General features: G+C 44.1%; 1 protein-coding gene across 2 annotated transcripts in view; it reads right to left on the reverse strand.

The window, feature by feature from the left end:
- Nucleotides 1-22,412, reverse strand: part of stx8 (syntaxin 8) — a 43,790-nt gene extending 21,378 nt beyond the window's left edge. For both annotated transcript variants that reach the window (XM_079159839.1, XM_079159838.1), the window contains exons 1-6: nt 22,305-22,412; nt 21,300-21,399; nt 21,113-21,207; nt 20,750-20,860; nt 16,749-16,876; nt 15,539-15,631 (exon numbers count right to left, since the gene is read on the reverse strand). In XM_079159839.1, the coding sequence (XP_079015965.1) occupies nt 15,539-15,631; nt 16,749-16,876; nt 20,750-20,860; nt 21,113-21,207; nt 21,300-21,399; nt 22,305-22,321 (544 nt within the window). In that variant the 5' untranslated portion in view covers nt 22,322-22,412. The remainder of the gene's footprint in view (nt 1-15,538; nt 15,632-16,748; nt 16,877-20,749; nt 20,861-21,112; nt 21,208-21,299; nt 21,400-22,304) is intronic.
- Nucleotides 22,413-22,998: the final 586 nt, after the last annotated feature.

Here is a 22,998-nt window from a genome sequence, read left to right on the forward strand (position 1 = left end):
GAAATGATCTGAGTCTAATAACTCAACATCCCCCGCGGTGAGTGGAGCTTCCTGGCAATACGTCGGCTGGCGGACCGACCGACCGACCGACCGACCGAGGAGTTATGGAGGGACTTTGATCTCGATGCCAGACCCCGTTTCACTCACACGCATGGAGACACATGTGCTCACACGCACAGACGCTGACACAAACACGCGTGTGTGTGTGTGTGTTTTGTCTATGAGCATCATACAGACTCCCGGATGTGACACGCTTCCCGGGCTGAAGAGGAGTCATCTCAACAGCGTTAAGCGCCGCTGCCGTTCAGAGGGAGAACGGGAGCGGCGAGACACACAGAGCTCTATCACCCCTGATAGAGACGTTTTATTGTGGAAAAGACCGTTCAGGGCCAGCTGGTATTTATCTGCCAAAAGATCAATGGGGGTGCGAAACATGAAACAGCACAGGGTTGTTGTTCGGCCTGGAATATTCTCTGATAAGATGGGATTGGTGGACTTTACTTTGCAACATGCACTGTGCGTGAGCATCTTTCAATATGGATCTTAAGTTCAAAGTCCTAATAAGTGGCACTTCTGATAGGGGAGTCTATCAGTGGCTCGGAAACAATAAGAAGCGGTGTATGGAAAAATAAAAACACGCCGGTCACGGTGGCTTTCAAATGGAACGCTATCAGGGGCAAATATTATTGTATTGCAAATGTGTGTGTGTGTGTGTGTGAGAGTGAGAGAGAGAGAGAGAGAGAGAGAGAGAAGGAGAGTGGTGGGAAATGGGAGGAAGCGCATAATTTGGAGATGAGAGAAACACAAATGCGCCATTGCACAGAGGGAGACACTCTCCTCCCACCGCCTTGTGAGGCGAGTCCCGAAAGTACAACAGGTGCAGGACGGGGTCAAAACACAATGTGGCCACATGAGGATGGGATCCAAAGATAAAAGCCAACTGATAAGGGCTTTACATTACACACATAACCCAATCTAGACGTAATGTGCTGGAATACGCTGATGCCAACAACTCCGGTGTGAATCTGGAACTGACCGGGACGGAGCTGGGCATACCAGGGATTGGCACATCAGATGCACGTAATTGCTGAAAAATCATAGTGACTATGCGGTGGACTTTGGGTAATTGCGCTCTCGTGGAGGCCAGAGTAAATGTTTGGCCAACAGCGCGGCTGGAACAACTTCCCATCCTGAGAGGAAACAGCCTCCCACATAGCTTGTGCACGGGAGCGGAGTGGGGCACTAAGCAAACAGGCAAAAAAACACATGACGCAACAAGACTGCACGCTCCACTGTGGGCCACATTCGCTTAAAAAACATGGCTGGATGCACGGACAGCTAAGACATGGAGGCCAAACCACATGCACACACACACACACACACACACACACACACACACACACACACACACACACAGGACCCACAAATGAATGACACGCGTGAATGAAACACCACGGTGCGAGTCTCGTCGTCGTCCTGCGGCTCTGAGGTCCGACGGTGCGATGCGAGCTGCAGCCGTTCAAACAGCTGCAACCTTACAGCTGTCGTGTGATTACCCAGCTCCTCCGAGCTGAAAGGGAGCCGAGAATCATTCCACACCGAGAGCTTCACTGAGGAACACAACTGGTGTGCCGCCTCTGCCGCCCACTAGTGGGTCCATGTGAGGGCTGCATGAGGGAGCAACTCAAAAATATGTTTTTGCGTGTAAGTTTGTCCTCTTTATTCTGGACGGTGCAGGTATATGCTAACACTACAGCACTTAGTCTTGAATGTGTAACAATAGCAGCTTGGATACAGAGTGAGACAGATGAGAATGATTAGATAACAGATCAAAAGCATTTATTTGTCTTCTAGGGGGGCTTGCTTGTTCAAGCAGCACAGATCTGTGCCGTGCCCATAACACGTTAAACGGACGTCAACATTTTACAGGAAAACAAAAGACCAATAAAGAGCCTCGTATTTAAATTGTGAGGCAAACTTAGGTTTTTCATCTTTGGTCTCGGTGGGGGGGGGGGGCATTCTCATCCTCAGTTTGGCCTGCAGATTGTGTCTGACGGCACACATGCGGATAACATCAGATAACACATGAAACGGACGGGGCATGAAGCGTTTCCCACTTGAAAGGTTTTTGTTCTAGAAAGGTGGCATGTCTGCGACACGTTTCTTTTGCAAAGACTTGTAACAGCTTCTAATGGGACAGATACGAACAGTATCGCTTTGAAGGTTAGGTGATCGCTATCGCTGAAATTTGCCTCCCGTCAAATCCCTCTCCAACGCAATAACACAGTGATGTTATGTCTACAGTTACGTTGTGCTGATATTTTAGTACAAAAAAAATCAGTAAAATACTCAATACATGTACATTTTTTGTCCTAGTCAGTGAGTTCAGTTGACCAAGTTCTTCTTTTAAAGAATAACCTCTCGTAGTATCTTCATTACATTTTTGCTCTCTCCATTTCTTACACTCTCTTTAGCATTTGTTTTTCTCCCTCGCACTCCTTCTATCTCGCCCCCGTCACTCTCAGACTCCCTTGCCTCCCCACCTTTGCACAGTGCAACTGTAAGAGTAGCCCGCCCTGCTGTCTACCGCACTCTGTGTGTGTGTGTGTGTGTGTGTGTGTGTGTGTGTGTGTGTGTGTGTGTGTGTGTGTGTGTGTGTCCCTATCCCATCCTGGGCCGGCGGCCTCTGAGCTCCTCGTGCAGATACATCAACATGGTCTGTGTGCCAGCAACAACCCCGACAATGTGCTGGACATGTGGTGTCGACTTTCAGCACAAACACAATGACCTCACACTCAGACGAGGCACTTACACTCTCAGACACACACACATACACTCACTGAGTGCTGAAGAACAGATGTGTGTACGTACACACACACACACACACACACACACACACACACACACACACACACACACACACACACACACACACACACACACACACACACACACACACACACACACACACACACACACACACACACACACACACACACAAACACACACACACACACACACACACACACACACACACACACAAAAATGCCCAGCAGATGAAGGTACAGTCCCCTCCCCCCCCAAATGCTTAAATGGGAACCACGTGCTGGCTTTGGGTCGAGGCAGACCCGGTAAAGTAAGTCCTTCCACTCATTTCGTGGGATGACCCACGCTTCCCCGAGGCTGAGGGGAACGCGAGGCGGCTCTCGGCTCGTCGGCCCCTTTGAACGTTGCCTCCAAACCGGAGCGGTTAGCAATTAAATAAACAGAGGAGGAGGATTTGTTCCCGCTGTCACTTGCGTTAGCCAAAAAGGGGGGAACCTGCTGGGCCAAGCCTGAGTCAGTCTAAGGTACCGTTAAATGGCAGGGAATCCTTCGCCCAGAGCCAAAGGAACTGGCAGCAGACGTTCAGCAGAGGTTCCCAACCACCAATACCACCAACACATACAGCTAATGTGCTTCCCCTGGACAACCCGCCCGCAAGATCTCTCCAGGGAAAAATTACAGTAAAGTATCAACATCAGTTTGCCGTTAAATTGTACACATACCACACGCACTCGGGCTGTCCCCCCCCCCCCCCAAAAAAAACTAAACACAGCAGTGTCTTGGCTGTGCAAACGTAATGCAGGCAAATCCTTTTAAGCAGGTAATCCAGTAATATCCGTATAATGATGACTTCATGTTCTTCATAAGATTGATGTATTACGAAGGAGAAGGTGTGTGAATTGTGCAAATGGTTTCAGGGCGTTCCTGCAAAAGAGAGGCTTCCTCTCAGTGAAACGTTCTTGAATAAATAAAAGGTTGAAAGAACGTTATCTCATTCACAGTCATATTGTGGGATTTTCCAAATGATTCTTATGGATGACGGTATTAACAGCGCAGCGGCATAGCAAGCAAACAAGTTGCGTTTAAGTGTGCGTTCGCTGACATGCACCTGTATGGAACATCAATCTTTATTTTGGAAAAGCTTTCGAGCAAAAATCTAAAAGTGATTGATGGTGGTTCAGTACAGGGAAGCTGCCGCCCTACTCAGCATCCCCAAGTGGATGAGTACAAGAGCCTGGCCACAGTGGCATGTCGGACTTCCACCGTAGATAAAACGTTGCCGGTTTTCAACCAGCTCTGCATCACTGCAGTGCGGGGTAGTCTATGCAAATGAACAGCGTGAGCACACAGAGCTCCACGCTCACCCGCCGGAGAAAGTCCATCGGACGGCGTGAAATGGCACGTTTCGCATCATCCATTGGACAATCAACGGCAAAGGACTGGGGAGATCTGCCCGTCGGCAACACAGAGGGAAGCCTAACATCGTCCACTTGCACATACAGCCCACATTGCAACAATATGAAGTTGGTTGAAAATAGAGAGGCTTGTACCTCCCCTTCCGGGGTTCCCCATGGGACATATTTCAGAAAAAGACAGGCATGTCAGACAAACTGCAACTTTCTAGACTTGCAAAATTATTATAAATTATTATGTGTAATTCATGGCGCCATTCAAATGGGATCAAACCAAATATTTGTCTCTCACCATTTATTTTTTCCCAAAATAAGGTCACATGGTAGTCCACCAGAAGGGGCAGAACCTCGCCTCACTATCAGCAAACCTTCTCTTTCAATAATAGTAAGTAAAATGGTAAAAAAAAAGTTATTGAACTTAAGTTGTTTATGACGACTGAAATCATGCGTGGTTAATACATTAATATAATAGATTATAGAGATTGCAGAATCACATTATTAGCATCACAATAAAACCCATAATGCCAGCTAAACCCCCTCTAATGTCCACTTGGACAGTATTATAAAGACGGATTACCCAAAGACATGGTAATGAGACCAAACCCTTCAAAGAACACACACACAGTCCAAAAGGTGTTTGTTTCCAAGTGTTGTGTCATCATCTGCTTTTAAGGATGGTGGTGGGAAAGAACCGGTGAAATCATACCGTCCTGGATTTCTTTTTTTCCCTTCCTTATTAGCGTATGTGTTTTCTGGGAGAACTGATAGTTTGTGAGAAAGCTTGCGGCTGCCAGCATGGTGGCTGTGCGTGCTGTGAAGGATGGATGGAGTAAGGAGTAGAAGGGGAAACAACCTCGCCCAGTCTATGCACGAGCCTGTTGGTGGACATCTGGATGTGATCCGCGTCTGCAGATGAGCTGAGCAGAACCGACCACACCTCATTCCAGCATCATACCGTAAAAATTGGGCTTCTCTAGGTGCCGGTCTCCATTATATACGTAATGACTGTGGTGTGTGAATATATGGGGGTGTGCAGGTGAGAGATAAAAAAAGAGAAGGTCAGGCCGTCAGAGAATCTTCTACTCATAGAAATAGAATAAGCATAGAACGGTCATCGAACTGTTTTCTGAGATTATTTGATTGGTTCAAAAGGAAATGGCGATTGTTGTTTGTTGTTATGGTGGCAACACACGTCAGTGGGGCTGTAAAGTGTTGACGGGGCTCGCCGGGGAGACAGGTGGCTGGCTAGTTAGCTAGTTAGCTAGTCCTCCTGCGCTGTTGCTGACCACCAGTCTGCTATTTAGCTAGTTTTCTGTAACCTGTGTAGCATTAAAGCATGGTGGAATTAGCGAGCTAGCTAACTTGATAGCTAGCTGGCTTGTTAATTCCACAATGCTTTAATGATACACTGGTTACAGGAAATGAGCAGAACAAAGTTGTCACTCATCAAGAGTGTGAGAATAAAGCATTGAGTTGTTTAGTTGTTTCGCAAAACCTCCCCTCAGTGAGTCCGCAACTTGTTGTATGTCAGTTTAGTTCATACGGAAGTTAGGGTGCACATAAAAATGGCCGCTGCTCTGACCATCCTGCTACGTTGAGTTGAATGGGAATGCTCCTATTTTATTTTATTACTGCACCAAGTTGCTTGCCATGCCGGTCGTCTGCCGCAGCACACATTCTCAAAGCTGAAGTTTCTTTATTCCAAATCAAATTTATCGATCAAATTCAAAGCTATCATTTCTCCAACTTATTTGCTTAAAACTAAAACATGCCAGTAAGACAAACCGCATTTAACTTGTTTGTGAGAGGAGCGTGTTGGAACCAAGTAAGAGATTTCTCCCATACCAGTTCAAGTTAAAAACAACATCCGCTCCTGCATACATGCAGAGTCAGGATCATTTGATCCACAGAGCTGTGGGGTGGATAAATCTTCATGTACTATAAAATCCCTGACACAACAGTACATGGAAACATCCAAAATTCGATAAACTTTGGTGGATTATTCTCCAACGCGATGACATGGGCCACATTACAATATGCTCTATTCTTTCCACACACCTTGCTTTAGTCTGTAATCTATTGGGTAACAAATAACCAGGATTTACCAAAACTAAATCTCAGTTCTCAAGGAGCCATCACCTGCTTGTTAATCTTGCATCATTGGTGCCATTCAATAAATTAATCAATAATACAAATGTTGTTTGGGCACAAAACTAGCTATGACTACTGGCCCATTCTCAGACGGTTGTCTATTCCTGTAGTCTTAACAACTTCTGTCACTGGCCTTTTAATGTGGGGCCTTTCCTGCTTACGACTGTCACCAGCACACATTTGTTCCAGATGGATCGAGACAATTCAAAGCCATGATACGGCAACAAAGCTTGCAGCTTGTAAAGCAAAAAGCATGAAGGAGGGAAACCTCCTAGTGCGAAAGCCTCCAACATGTTGCCATCTATTAATAACAAATGACATAAGAATGAGGAATTCATTACTAGTCCTCTGTTGAGAGACACAAAACATTTAAAAGTACCACAGCTTTGTGTTATAAGAGTTAGCTAAGCGTGAAAATATTGAATGTAAAGATGAATGTATCTATATTTAAAACTAAAAAGTTAAAACATTTGATTGAGATAGGGGTCTTGTAAATTGCTGCTGCTTCCGTGGCAAACATGGCTTCCCCTATAAGGCACCCAGGCACGGAAAATATCAGTGATATCTTGTGCAACTTATGCGGCTTTGAAATGCTTTACACAAGCAACAACTCTGTCAAAAATTAGACCTAATGCTTATAACATATGAGGTTGCCTTAATAATCAAAGCCAGGTATGACTACCTTCTCTCCATTGTCACTGAATAACATTTCTTCAGTAAATCAGAAGTGAGTGTGCGATGGAAAATAAGCTACTGGCACTGAGCCTTTCTGTCAGAAAAACCACATAAGGAAACATTCAGGCTACTTATTTTATGTATGGATTTTTCACTCAATCCACCAAAGACTTTCACATTCAGATCAGTGACTGATTGTGGTGGCATTACATGACCATGGAGAAATTCTGCACAATGAAAGCCAGTGAAATCGCTTAAGAAGCTCACGTTTTCTGAATTTCATCTGAAACGCTGGAGAAAGGACCCAGGGGCATTTAAAAAAGGTACAAGAGGTTGCATTTCCAGACAATAAAGAAACCCAAAGTCTAAAATCTCACTTTCTGAGTGATAAAAAGGGAGCATCAATCCACTGAGGGGAAACAAAAGAAGGCGTGATTGATGAAATGTCTCAAGATGTTTTTGTTTAGCGTCCAGAAATGTTAATTTCCTTGCTGCGCCTAAACTGGATTATTCATCACTTGGCTGTAGTCGATGTGACCCAAGTCCCTCATCTCATTGTTAGCTCCCTCTTCTTCGCAACTCTATCAGTGTGACACCAACAGGCCTTAGACAGAGATGGATGCCCGGATGGATAGATAGAGAAATAAGGACACAAGGGCTCATGATTGATTGTACCCTGGTTAGGATGCGTGGCACAGGAGGCTTGGCCTGGTGACTTGCGGTGCATCTTCATTTGGCAATCTTTCCATCCCACATCCGGTGTCTTTTGGGAAACTTAAACCCTCTGAAAACAGATTTCATCTACAAGTATAAATGAAAAACAATGTCATCAATGAGATAGATTATCGTTCTGTAGGGCTGAGTAGATATCAAATAATCCAGTTAAAACGCTACTTTATGCATTCCTTAAATCCACAAGTAGTTCCATCTGTCAACATCCCAGAACAAATTGGAAACTTAATCTACTGTTCTCATTTACCTGCTCAGAAAATCAACGACAACCGAACTGGAGCTGATAGAAAGGTGCGTTTTAAGGATAAAACCAGGATGCCAAACTAATTAAAGAGTTAAAAACAGGTTAAAAAACAGATAAAGAAAGAAGCTAAAGCCTACAGATCACAGTGTAAATGTAAACCACCACAACATCTTGTGATCGAGACAGAAGACAGTGAAGTAAAGGAACAATGTTCCTGTAATGCCCGGTAGGTCTTTATTCACTGTTAAAAATCATTAAGCAAAAGCAAAGGGGGCGAAACTGGCCATGTCTACGCTATGATTGGCCAGTCTGTGTTCAAGGGCGGGACTTAGCAAAGGGTTAATTAGAGGCAGAGCATCAAGTAAATGTTCATATCCATATTCATACCTATATCACAGTATTTGAAAGATTTGCTTTTGTCCTTCTTCATACCACGTATTTGCTTACATTTTGTTTTTTTTAACTTTTGATTTGACAAAATAAGCTATTGGTATATGCCATTTTAGACTTCAATTTCCTGGTAATGGGCATTTGTCAATTTTATTTGGTATATTTACAATACAGGATGAATTAATTAATACATTTAGAATACAAATTATGCAAATTATCCTTAGTTGCAGCTTTACATACATAGCAAAATTGTAGCATAAACAAATCCGATAGTTGCCTGAAGTTTCTGATGTAAAAATAGACCAAATAACATTACAGAGTGTGTGTGTTACCCCTCCATCATGTATGGTTCTCAATAACTCCCAAAGTCAAACACCGATCTGGTGGTCACACAAAATTATGCCCTCTTTCGCGGCTCATTGCAAGCTTGACATTCCTCCGATGACAACACTCTTTTTGAACATCACATCATGACTCTCCGCATTTCCATGCCGTCTGGAAAACACTACTCACTACTACCAGCCTCACCTTCCAACGGAGCGAATCAAACAAACAATAAATCAATCCGCAACCACACCGACTCTCTGCCCAGTGCCATCATTAGTGTGGTTTATTTGCTCACCGAGCTGTTTCTAAAAGCAGAAGCAAGCGCAGGGCTGCGTTCTCTGGTGGCTGATGTCACCGTGCTGCAGCGTGAGTGCCTCTCTCCTCTCAGTCGACTGTTTATTTGGAAGTCATTAGCGCTGTCCAGCCCCGGCCCTATACGTGCTCTGCTGACGCAAAATAAGTGATCTAATTATTAGCAAGAAGTCCATCATATAGGAGCAAAGCCTTTCTTAAGCGGCTGGCTTACTAACTGAGAGGACGCTTGGCAGGTAGCGCACTTTTACCTTGAGAATAAATGGAGGACAGAGTGCTTTAAAAACACTCCCATTACCAAAAGGTCACTGCAACAGTCATATGTTCTGTTTAAGGGGTCCATGAATGACATTAAATACATAAATGGGAAGTACATAATAATGGAAACAGCTGTGGCTTAATAAAGTAACCACTTTTGCTCTGTACTTACATTTCTTTTCTATTTTTTGCAACAAAAGTCTCCCATTGGCAGTGTCCAGGCAGTAGCAAACATTTTGAATGCAAACAATAAGTCTTTATATATGCTTTACTGAAAACTACTTGGCATTATGTATGCATGTGTCATCCTCTGTCAATCGCTACTTTTATATGCAATAGCAAAAAGTGTGAGGATGGAATTACAAATGCAAAATGAATTGCACATGGACATTAAGCTATATTGCAGTAACCGCGTGTAACACTGTTTTTCAGACCAAGTACAAGTACTTACAAATAGGTGCTTGCCAATACCGAGTACTGATACGAGTACTTAATAATACCATTGCTTTGCTAACAATGACTTTGAAAAAATGTTTTATTTTCATCAGATTGTTTTTCACTTTCTGATGTAACAAATTTAATAAACATGATGCCGTTTTTAACTTTGTGTTTTCCTGATACAAACAGAGCAGAGTTTGCAATCAGGATGATAATAATGAACCATTATTCAACAGTAACATTTTTGAGCGATTAATGCTCTCAGCTAAAAAGTTATAAGAAACATTAAAAAAAAGAAAATAAGAAAAGTGTGTCACTTCAAGGACTACAGCTGGTCCACCTTAAAAAGGTCAGACCACTTCAAATGGGCCTGGGCTAACGTCGCTAGCTTCGGGGCTAACCTCCTTCCCTAACGCTACATGCTTGCAATGCGCTGGCGTAAACCCTGACCGAGTATGTCAGGCAGACACACAGCTGACAACCTTGCAGCGAAGCCAATTGATGCGGTGCAGACTTACAAGGAGAGTGGCTGCATGTGACCACGACGATGCAAGCAGTGGTGTCGGGTGCGGTTGTATCGGAACGGTTTTACGAGTAGGAGTACATCCCTATACTGGTATTGGTGCATCCTCAGATGAGATCCCAGAATTCGGGCATTCCAAAGAGAAGAATATTATTGTTCGGTCAGGTAGGCTATAGTATTTACAGAGTTTTGTCCACTTAAGGTACAAGTTCATTCTGCGCTAAATCCCTCTGCATAATGGTGAAAGGTAAAGTTGTTAAATAAGTAAAGGCTTGTTACGAGACCACACAAGATTCAACCTTTTGGTCCAGGCTGCTACTGTGTCGTGCAAAAAAAAAAAAAAAAGACATCCACTTCTTCTTTTCTCCAAGAGTCAGACAAATCAAAGAGTGCACATGTGGTCAGGCCTGTCGCAGTGCCGAAGAGAAAAACATCTCCCGCATCCATCTAAAATGTGTTCCAGAAGGTCTCAATCCAAATGAGGGTCTGTTTGTCGCCAGCGCCGGATGCACTGTACACTTTGTGTTTATTACTGGGTCCTCAGCATAGATAGGAGGAGCGATACCAAGCAGTCTGAAGCCTGTGTGATAGTTAATGTTAGAACACATCTGCTAGAGCTGTCAGGGGTGTCGAGGTCTTTTCAGAATTAGGTCTGGATGTGGAGGCAAACACACGGAATGAAATGGCAGTGACTTGATTCATTGGAGTGCTTCGTGTGTGTCGAGCTCTGAGAAGCAGATTCGGTTTAGCTGGAAACTCCTGTTGAACTTCAGACACGCTGAGAGGTGGTGGAAAACAGATGAACTCATCGTCCATTAATTGGATTGGTCTAGTAAGTCTATAAAAGAGTAAGGCCTGATTTTGATGGAGCCGTGAAGATGGATACTGTAGACGGGAGATTTGACACCACATGGAATGTGTCACAGCCGCAGCACGTCGCAGATCCAATCAAGAAGCCGCCTCTAAACTTCTTGACTGCCTCGAACTCCAGCCACAAGCTGCCCACTGTCTGTCACTTAAAAAAATGTAAGACGGCGACGTGGACTGATGTCATTGTTCCAGGCCACAATCTGAGAAATATCAACACCAGTAAAGTGAAATTGATGTTGATCTTTCTCGGGTGTGAAGGGAGACTACTGCTGAGGCAAGCAGCTGGTTATATGCGGCGGACTATTTTCTGCAACATTAAATTTGGAAATGAAAATATACTATGTTTGGTAACATCATGTTAAAAATATGAAGATAAAAAAATTTTTTTTTCAAAAACTGGACGACAGCACATCATTTAACTCATTTTAACACACTAACAATAATGATTGAATTACTCTTGTTGTTATGACTGGCGGGTAAAATTGGAAAAATCTTCAGCGTGCAGTGGATTCATGTTATGAGCCATAAAGCAGACCGAGATGGAGGTAATCGGTCTGCTTACTCGTTTCTACATCTCAGTCTATTCTGACCCAGTAGAGACTGAGACGGGGAGGAACCCGGGGGCTTTGGGTTCATCACTAAACCTCTGAAAAGGGTCATCTTCCTCGCCGACCTCGGCCGGATTTGTTTCCCGAAAAAGGAAATGACTGCAACCTCCACTGCACTTGGGTCATGAGCTAAACCTGAGCAGCCAAACTACAAAGAGCTTAATCTATTTATAGGAAAACACTGCTACAGTACAGTGATCAGGGGGGAAAAGGAACCCTGCGAGACAGAAAGAAGGTCGGACGCCAAGGTTACGCGCCAACTGTCAAGATCAACAAGGAGCCGTGCCATTCCCCTGCTTTATAACTTAAATCTATTTCCCCTGCCTCTCCGAAAACATTAAACTATCCCATTACTTTTTACATTGACCATTTCGACATTTAATACGAGTAAGAAATGCAGCACCTACAAAGCTGTCTCATGCAATAATATTAACAACTCATTTCAGCACACAGTCTAGAAGAACAATTTCGATTTTTGTTGAATGCAGAAAACGTGAATTGATTGAGATTCAATGTCTCACATTAGGAAAAACCGTACTTGGGACCGACCGCACTTTAAACATAGTTTGAATCTATGCAGTGGTAATGTTGTAATAACAAGGGTATAAAACTTAAGAACACAAAAGCCACGTTCCTCACATACTGGATTAACTACCGGAGAGAGCTGGAGCGAGTGCTGCGTCTTTATGGCCTAGCCTGAAGGCATACAACAGAGAAGTCACAGCACTCTTTATACTGGAATTATATGTAATAAATACAACTGCTATAGCAACAGTGCTACTACACAGTAACTTGGTATGCCCAGTAGACGGAGCGCATTTAAGTCCCGCCAACACCGGAGGGGAAAACAATCCACCGCTCTCCGTTAACCTTGTATTGTGTGAACTCCTCGTCACTTTTGTCTGCTGGCAAACAACAGAAACATGCCAAAAATCTGCTGATTGGTGAAAACGTTTTTTTTTAGCGAAAAACTGAGGTAACTGAAGATTGGGGGGACAGCATTCGGTCCAAAGGTCAGTTTTAGGCTAACTTTATTCCTGTAATTTAAGCTAAAGCATTTCGACTGTATGACACTTGTGCTATAGTGGAATGTGGATCCATCAGAAAGCCATGCACTGTTGTGTCTGTAAGTTAGCTAATTGCAGTAACTTGCTAACACGTAGCTAACTTGTCCATCACCACGTTAGTTACAGACTGCATCCATGGTAGACATAGTGTGCTAAAATATCCTTTGACATGCTAAATTATGACGTTTTTCAGCCCTTAGCTGCATTTTGTGGCACCGATTGTTTTTTTCCTCAGGTGGCCGTGGTTTGAAGAACATGACGCGTACTGCTCTGTTTCTATAAGGTTGAAAAAATTATTTTACATTTTGGTTTCTAGTTTGCCGTTTTTCTTATTTGGTGATCACACTGTTCGACTGACAACATGCAGAGTTAAACACTAACGGAGTTTAAAAAAAAGGAAACGTTACTTACACATGGGTGCAGCCTGCTGGACGGCTTTTCAGTTTGTCAGGAAAAACCTCTTGGAAACACAGGAACAAAATACATAAAACGTATTTTGAAGTGTGTCCAAAGCTAGTCGCGCTCCTTGATCAAAACTTGTGAGTTACTCCGAAGAACCCTAAATCAGGCTGAAGGAACGCGGGGACTACACCAGCGGTCACGAGCTCCACGTCTACATGCGCGATATATCACTCTCCATCCTGAGAATCACTAAGGAACTAAGACGTATAACTCAGCAGGGGAGGATGCAGAAGAGACGCGGAGATGGAAGAAACAGGAAAGAGCTTTATAAAATAAAAGGACTGTTGAAAAGAGGCGAGGGAGAACAGGGAGTGAGATGAGAGATGGAGGGGCAGCAAAGGTCCCCCAAAAGGAAAGAAGTGGAAGGCCAGAGCCTTGACGGCCCTGTGAATCATTGCCTGGTGTCAGCAGGCCTTATGATCCTGAGGTTTGGCCATAAATTGTGGACAGACCGTAAGGAAACTCTATGTCTACACGTTATCAACCGTCTGCGTGAACACAGGGGCCGGTTACACTGCATGCGCCACACGTATTTTTTGTAATAAACAAAACGCAGTGTATACTTCCAAGTATGGATTTATCATAACAGCAAAACACTAAGATGGGCTTCTCCAAATTTGTACGGCTTGGATTTCACCAAATGGAGCAGATTACAATACCCACAGGTGGCTTCGATGTTTTGGGCCATTACAGAAAGAAAAAAAAGAAAAAGAGTTGAGTTCCCATCAAATTTATATTGGAGAGTCATGTGGGCTCTAAACACGGGAGCAGTAAGAAGCCATTGTTTCCAGAGCCACAGCTATTTGCCTTCCCTCGCTTACTTGCAGTGGACCTGGTGGAATTCCCAGTTACGGCTCTCCCATCGCCCGTTCAGGTTCACACTATTGGAAACACTGACATCAAGCTGAAAGAACGAGAAGAAAAACACGCCGGTCGGGGCGTTAAGAGCAGTGATCCGTGTCTAGTTCGATACGGTAACGGGAGAGCGGGGCTAAAAACAATCCGCCCTCCCTTTCTTTCATTCTTTGTCGTCCACTCTCCCATCAGTGTCGACAGAAACATCTGCCATTCCTTCCCAGCACAAGGGCTGGTCGTTTGTTTCCATGCCGAGATCAATCGGTTGTACAACCTCGTGGGCTTGTTTGGGTACAACTGCTCAGACAGGATGTTACAGGACAGTGCAACGCCTTCTTTTCCCAACCGGAGGCTGGGAAGCTGGGTAGGAAAAGACAATAAGTGTGTAAGTGATGTAGGTGTGCGAGACAACTGCTTGTCAGGGATCTCCTCTGAAGGTGAACTCCATGTTAACACTCTTAGAAAGTGTTTTATAAAGCCAAACAATCCCTCTGTTGAGATTTCTTCCTATAATAGAGGCATAGTCTACTAATTACTGAAGCCCTGAGGCTGATAGAGAAATATCAAGTCTAGAGTTCCTTCTAAAGACACCAGCCCCCCCCCCCCCATCCACAGTGCCACTCAGCCTCACCACTACTTTATTACTGCTGTGTGCTAATTCATCCACTCTCCTCTCCTTTTATCGACCTGCAGTTTCGGATCTGTGAAGTTCCTTACCCGAAGCTGACGGGCTAATGCACGTTTCGGGCTTGCCGTTATTAACATTAGAGATAATTTTAAACGATAGGACTACATGTGTGCATCCTCTTTGTAAGGTAACACTCTCGGGCCTCGGGCCTATCAACTGGTGTATTCTTCTGAGAGCGAGATGCATTAAAAGATCTAATTGTTCACCGGTTGACAGATGATCGTCCCAAAAGTCTTACGTCTCGAGTGCCGCCTGTCTGAGCGTACCAAAAAAACCCAAAAAGAAGCAGTCTGGGGAAATGCACTCCGTTAATGTGTGGCGCGTTCTACTTGTGATGGAAGCTATTTATGGACTGAAGAGAGGCATTTAGCCAGAAATAAGTCAAAAGCACCATTATCTCTGAGCAGATCTGATTCCAGAACATGGGACATATACGACAAAGGTCTTGACCTGAATGTGAGGTCCACTGTGTGTGTGTGTGTGTGTGTGTGTGTGTGTCTGTGTGTGTGTGTGTGTGCGCACGCTTGGTTCTAACTATGTCCGCGTTGCGAGGGAGTATCGCCGTCCAGCAAGTTACATGAGGCGAGTCATTCCGTCGCAGAACAAGTATGTCTGATTCACACAGCGGTGTGTAATGTGTATGGAATTCTTGTTTTTCTGGGACGAATTTGTACAGACGCACGTGCAAGTTAAACTTTACCATTCTGTTCTTCCAGCTCATTGCCAATCTCCCGGCCCATTATCTTCTGTCTGCTGATGACGGCTGCTAGCGCATCCAAGCCCGCATCCTGGACTGTGAAGAGAAAAGGACAGAAAATAGAAACTTTGTAACACACTTGAGCAAAAGACGAAGAAAGAGGAGCGAGCAAGAGAGAAGAGAAAAAAAAGACTCCGAGGACAAATTAAATCCATGCGACGTCAAATTTAGCGGTGGGGTCGGACAGACGATAAAGTAAACGTTTGAAAAAGCAAAATTGACAGAAGGGAGCAATATAATAACAGCATACTGCACTTGTGATATGATGAGGCAACTATTTGGGAAAGAGGAATGACAGGCTGCTGGGGTCCAGCTCAGCTCACAGTGCCTCATGTGAGTCATTCAGCACTTTACCCCACTCAGCCCTGCTCCTGTTATTATAACTGCGGCGGGCCAAGGTGGAGAGCAAAAACAGTGAAGCCGAAAGCAAAGAAAGGTCCTGTCCTCCGCAAGGTTTCCAATTTTTTTTTTTTTTTTTTTTATGACCGCAGGTTCAGGCGCTCGCCATTACCCAGCTCCACCAGAAATCCCCACAGGGGACCAGAACAACCTCCATGTGGTTCGGTTCTCACCGTCTTAAGAGGAATCTGTGATTCCCACATTGACAAGAACCAGAGCCGCGATGGAGACGTAGCAATGAAGTGTCACTCGGAGTCAGGGGAACTGATGTCAAGTCACGTCAGAGCCATTCGGGGAAAACCGGGGAAAAAGCAGGCGAGGGCTTTCGATAGGTCTTCTAGAGGGGAATCGTTACGATCATCTTTTTATACGTTAGCATACACCAGCAGAGCCAGTACTAGTTTAATACATGTTACGACGTAAAACACTGTTGTTATCTCTCAAATGCCTTTATTGTGCAATATAATATTTTCACACACACATTAAGAGATGTTTCATATGTTCATAATGCATTCTTGTGAGAGAGGCATAAATAAGAGCAAGTATGAGTTACAATTATTATCCGAGTGATGCAGGGAATTGTTAATGCTGTGGACGGTTGCAATGCCCATATTTGGTCTTGATGCCAACTGAATTGAAAAGAAACGAAACAGCGTACTTGATACCGCGGTTGCTCGATCACGCAGTGGAGCTTATTCTGGCTTTTAGAAGTAGAAGAGCGTTAAACAAGCGCAGTCCATTCGCTGCTTATTACCTTCGATGATTCGTTGTTGCTGCTGTTTGATCTCTCCAAAGTTCAGCCCTCTGGTCTCCTCCGATTCGTTGACCAGCCAGGGGTTGGCCGCAACGCCGCCGCTCGTTGCCGTGCCCATCAACGACGACCTGAAGGACGTCGTCATAAAAACGTTACACGGCACTTTTTTAGATTAAATAAAAAGGGGGTTTTTTGCAATCTTTCATCTAATTAGTTCTGGAGCCTGTGAAATTACTATTCCTACAAGAAAGCAGAGCGGCAGCTGTAAAGCTAACACAGACAAATCACCCAACAGTGCAATACATGTGAAAATAAATGGCAAAAAGCACTTTATTTTGATGACAATCACCATTCCGCACAAGTCTCAAACACTCATCGTGCACGAGTGACTTTTAGCTGCATAAGTAAACACGGTCAACATGCCTGGTACGGATAGGAGTGCAATGCACATCTGTACAACCTCTTGCAGCAAACACATCTGTACAAGGCATGTTCCTTTTCCAATACTTTACCCTTTCGAACAGTTCATATCAACGGAACCCTTTAGATCACAGGGAAAAGTATTTACCCACTTTGTCTTTTAAGTTTCTTGACTGATTGAAAAGTACCAGGTTAGCTCGCGTGTTAATCTTTCACAGGACTGTGGAGTGCTGGGGAGGTTTGGCCCCAGACGAAGTGACAGACCGGAGAGAGAGAGCTCTCCGTACTGTGCTGAACACCGCCGGGTGCTTTAAGAAGCTATTCTTCTGCTAACAGCTTCAAGCTGTGTTTCAGCTTTCGCCCGTCTTGCCGTGACGGGTTCACAATCTCTGCGTGAGGTCGGATTTAACCGCGCACGCTGAGAGCAACTCGTCTGCTGGTCGAGCTCGGGGGGAAAAGTGACCAGAGCCACATGTCACGCCACTACTAGCTGTGTTGCTGCGGCTTTTACAGCGAGAACATAATTCCGTCTTTTATTGGCATATTTAAACCCGATCTTTCAAATGCGACAGTGAAAGCTTGTTTCGGTGAATCTCTTTCTCTGCACGCTTTTATCTCCCCTCCAACTTGTACAGCTCACAGTGCAAAGCATCGTCAGACCATCCACAACGCTAGGTAGCTGAGGCTTGACACCATCAGGGGAGTAGGTGAGACGAGGCATTCGGTCTAATCTCTCCGACATGTTTGATTACTATGAGACCGTGTGCCAGCCAGCCACTTCCTCGGGCAAAAGTGCCCAGTGTGTGAAGATCCAATTAACCAGCTGGCGGGGGAGCGCCGAAATCAGTCGGGCACATCTCTTGGCAGCCGCGAGGCGCTAGACTGCCGCCACCGGGGCCCGAGCACCCGGGTCCTGACTTGACTGACTCGGACAGGGGGAGATTTAACTAATTGCAACTATTTCCAGTGCGATCAGATGCAAAGGAAAAGGTTAGTGAACAATGGCGGAGAGGTGGGTGACAGGGCGAACCGAGCCTTCAAATGTAGGCGCCATGTGCTTCTTTTGCTTAGTCGGAAATGGAGATGCTGAGACTGTATTGTTTCAGGGATAGATTGAAGTCCCTTCTGTAACCTCTATCCCTTTTCTTCTACCCAAAATTCCACCCCCCCCCCCCCCAAAAAGAGAACGGCTTAGATTATTCAAGCATGGCCAATCCACCCCCTCCCTCACTCTGTCCTCGGAGACCACACAGTGGGAAAGTGTCCTATCCACAAATCCAAATTACCTTCCACATATCACTATTAAAGTTCGGTCTGACTGAGCAAACTTACGACCACATGATTGCAGTTTGCCGAGCTAATTTATTAGCAAATGTCATATTGAGATTTCTTTTTCTTTACTGGGCCTTTTATGTAATTGGGTGTGTGGTCTGTTAAAAATAAAAAATAAAAAAAGATGAATGCACGTGCAAAGCACCACCAAGTAGATCAATCCCAAAAACCCCAAAGCTTGTGAGAGTTATTAGGGAAAGGCAGCCTTATCGTCAAGGCGTCAATTGAAAAGGGGCTTTCTAATCTGGTTCTACTGATCTGATGGAACGGTGACGCTTGGTTTCATTCAACGCTCGTTTCAGCTACCCCTCAAAGGTCCTCGCGCGACGTAGACCCGCTGTCCTGTACGATGTTTAAAAAAAAATAAACAGCATCTCCAAAACACAGATTTACAAGACAGACGCGAAAAGCTGGCGGGCTTTAAACAATGTGACACTGTTTCCTCTTCCTGTCCAAACAAATATCACACCTGGGCCGGACCAGGTCAGACAGTAGACCAAGCAACGACTGCTGTCACATTGACTCAATGAAGAGGATACAAGCTGTGGCATGTAGTGCTTTAATTAACTCCACAAGTATTAGAACTAATGCTCAGCGGAGAGTTAGAAACTGTAAATCCGCTCCTTCCATCTTTGTTCATCAAGACGCACACGTGCATTCGTATGATTGTGTGTGTGTGTGTGTGTGAGAGAGTCCATCTCAGGAGGTGTGATCAGCAGGGCGAAGCGAGATATTTCTCTTCATGAAAAAGAATTAGGCGTGAAGTTAAGCGGCCTGTCAAAACGGCAGACAGACGGACTTCCTTCCGAGTGATAGCACAGGGAGAGGTCACGGCACATGGGTCGTACCGGATGTACGAGGACTCTCACAGAGAGTCAGTGACCGGTGACGTCTCATCAAAGCGGGGAACGGAGCCTATGACCTCTCTGGTCAAGGACATAGACAAGAGAATGAGGATTCATTATTTTTAATTGGGCGTCCAGCACTCTGACACTGACTGACGGAGACTCAGGGTGGAGAAATATCCCACAATTTACTTGAACTACTTCAGCAACAAGCTGGCTGTCCCAGAATCATTTTCAAAATAAAAGTGTGCTTAAAAAAATAAATTAGAAAAAGGGGGCACCACTAAAGTACCACATTGGTCAAAGATATGTTGAGGCTACATCCAAACTACTATGTTCTAGTTTTAACACGCACATCTTTTGCTAGGTTTACACTTAGCGTCCACACTACTTCGGCGTTGTAGAACCCCTTAAACTGAGATGTTTAAGAACGCTGCCGATGCCGTTTTAGTTTGGAAACTAAGGGGTTGTGTTGTAGTGTGGACGGGCAGAACCGGGGACCTTTGGAAACGATGATGTAGACACCCGTGTTCGCTACTTGATTGGGTCTTAGCAGTCAAGACGTGTCCTTCCCGGATTCAGCCTTGATTACCGATCGACTGCCAGTGGTTGATTCAACATGGATAACGGATGACAGGCGTTGCTGACCTTGTTGTCTATATTAGCAGCTGTTGTGCAAATTAATTCTGCATTTCATTATTCTGTGTCCGGCGGCATTATAAGCTCTAAGGAGCGGATGTTTAAAAGCCCCTGTTTGCAGCTTTGAGGAGGGCGACGGACACAAAACTGAGAATTTTTCTTTCGTTATCAATGCTTTTTTTGGGCACAATTATTGTTATTGTGAAGTTTACGAAGAAACTGTAAACGAACCAAAGCATAAATGCGCTCCAGTGTTACAGGGACTTCCAGCTACGAGTGTGAGAACAGACAACAAGGAAACCGAGAGGGAACGAGAGACGGACGTGGGTTGACCAAATTGATTGACCCATAATCTAGTACATTTTGATTTCTAAGTGTTTATTTATTGAATTAAATTTGATGTGTGTGAGCGAGAGAGAGAGAGAGACCCGCAGCCTTGCAACTAAGTTAGAGAAATAAAACGTTCCACTAAATTTGTCTGTTTCTCTGTTTGGGGAATATAGAAGAAGATCTTAGGTATCAAGCACAACCTTTTATTAATAAAGCTTGCCCAGTGTATGTGAAAAGTCACGTGATATTCGTTTTCAGGTGTGATAGTATGAACGGAAATCATTTCTAAAACGGCGCTGAACCGCCCGTGTGGACAGAGATCCTACTAAATGTAGTCCAATGTGTGACCCACTCATAACAGTAGAGAGTGCTTAGTGAGATTTACCAACTTTCCCGCTCATTTAGGACAGCATAATCTACATGAATGTTAAATACCTTGAAGGTTCAGGCTCCATTGAGTCTCCCTTGAAGGTGGCATTGAGCTGCTTCTCTCTGGTTAGCAGGTCGTCGATGAGGTTCTGCCTCCTATCGGCTTCTGACTGCATTCTGATGGAGCCTTGTTAAGGTCATCGTCCCTTAAACCACCTTGGATGCTCCTCCTGACACGTTTCTTTGGGCCAGTTTGGAATGAACCCATGAACACAGACACCGTTCTATTTGAGACAGACCTTTTCATAGCACTCTACCGCCCTCTATAGGAGGATAACTGCTACTGCAAGCAAGGGAGACCCTTCAGCACAAGATGCAATACAACCGCATGACTTCCAACACTCGGGACAATCTCAGAAGAAAGGATACAAGCGCCGACTGGATGATGCTCGTAACAAACCCTCTTTAAGCTGTGAAATATTCTGTTTGAGCTTCTGCAGTGATGCCCGCAGCGTCATGTTGATCTGAAAAGACAGAAGACGTTCACACCGACTGGCTACCAGAGAAATGTGTATACATGTATGAGGCGACGGCACTTTGTGAGGTAACACCTCACCTTTGCAGGGTTCCCCCCTGTTCTCTGCTGCCTGTTGCGCTCGTGGATGTTTTCTGCCGTTTCCTGTGCCAAGCGACAGGTGGCGTCATAATTCTGTAACCTGCAGATCAGTGAACGGGATAGAGATGTCATTCAGGGATTCAGGGTTCACATGACAAACAAAACAAGAACAGCAGCACATTCCTGTGGTGCAGTTTGTTATTTTATTTTTTTAAATTGCATCATAAGGAATGTAAACAACAGTAACAGAAACAATTGTCATGGCAGATAATATGGTCGACATCTGTACATTAAAAATGAAGGAAAACGTGTAAATGGATTTACTGCCTCGTGTCAAACAGTGTCCTAATGTAACCTACAAAACATGCGTTTCAGGAATACAATAAAGTGCAGTAAATACTAGCTAGTTTGGCTATCTAGCTCATAATGATCAGTGCTCAGACTGCCAGAGTTTTTGATGCTGGACTTTTTGAATGTTGTTGCAAATATAACTTACCACTGAGTGTCGGAAAGGAACACCACTGACTGCATTATTCAATACAGCGCTAATGCTAATGTGCGTTTTTGTCATTACAGTTTTGTAATATTGGGTAAAACGTCAGCGACTAAGCCCAGGACATAGCTGCATTCATCATGTGACATTTTTAGCATTGCCCCTTTTCCTCCTTCCTGATTCTGTTGACGTTACCAAGCTTCAGTCTGAAAAGTAAATACAAGTATATCGCTTAAATACCACGAATGTCACGGGTCTGATCCGTGACCGCTATACTAACGTTACGTCATACAACGTACAGAGATCATCTAAATGGCGTATTAAAGTGCAAGTATTGCATTTGTTCAACGTTCATCTCAACAGGGAAGAGCTAGCTAGCTAGCTACCACCTTAGCCAGCAGAGGATAAGGATACAGAAAGAGTAGCCAGGTTATTAGCGTTAGTAACACCATGTGTTGTAGTTAATAATACAGTTGAGATCATTTACGGTAGCCTGAGAACACATTGCTTACCACGGGTCCTGAGACATTACGATCAAAGTTAGCTATGAAGAGAAAATCCAGTTAGTTTGCACCACCAGCCAGTAATCAACAGCAATCTGTCTCTTGTTTGGGTGTGACGTCACGACGGCACGCTGCGAGGAACAATCTTAAAAAAAAAAAAAAAACTTTATTTAGAGCAAATCAGTACTTTACAAATGGATGATATCGAGCAATATGTAAAGATGTAAAACAGCAGGGCCATATTGACAATAAATAAAGATAGTAAATGTACATAATATAAATCAATATACTTACTTATTTCATCATCACATTACAGCAATCAATGTATAAATCCTCAGCTAGATATATGTACAATTCCAAACATATAACACAAATAATCACACATCATGTATAGCCTATTCTGAGACCCATCAATAATGCACATAAAAGAACATTCCATCTTGGTCAAAACACCAGAAATCCTGATGTAGTATGACTAATTTGTATTAGCTGGTGTGTAGAAGCTAATATTAGTTGAGAAAAATAAATCTGTATTAGATATTTTTAAACCAAGGGTTAGCGAGTGTTACAGATTTTGCCATTTACATGGATGAATGTGATGTATATCCGAAATTAGATTTTGTTATTATAATACCTACTCAACTATTGAGATTTTGCCCAAATTGTAATGTGTGAAATGAGACGAAGCCACGATCGTCTTGAG

Source organism: Pholis gunnellus (genome assembly GCF_910591455.1).
Source record: "Pholis gunnellus genome assembly, chromosome: 5".
NCBI lineage: Eukaryota > Metazoa > Chordata > Actinopteri > Perciformes > Pholidae > Pholis > Pholis gunnellus.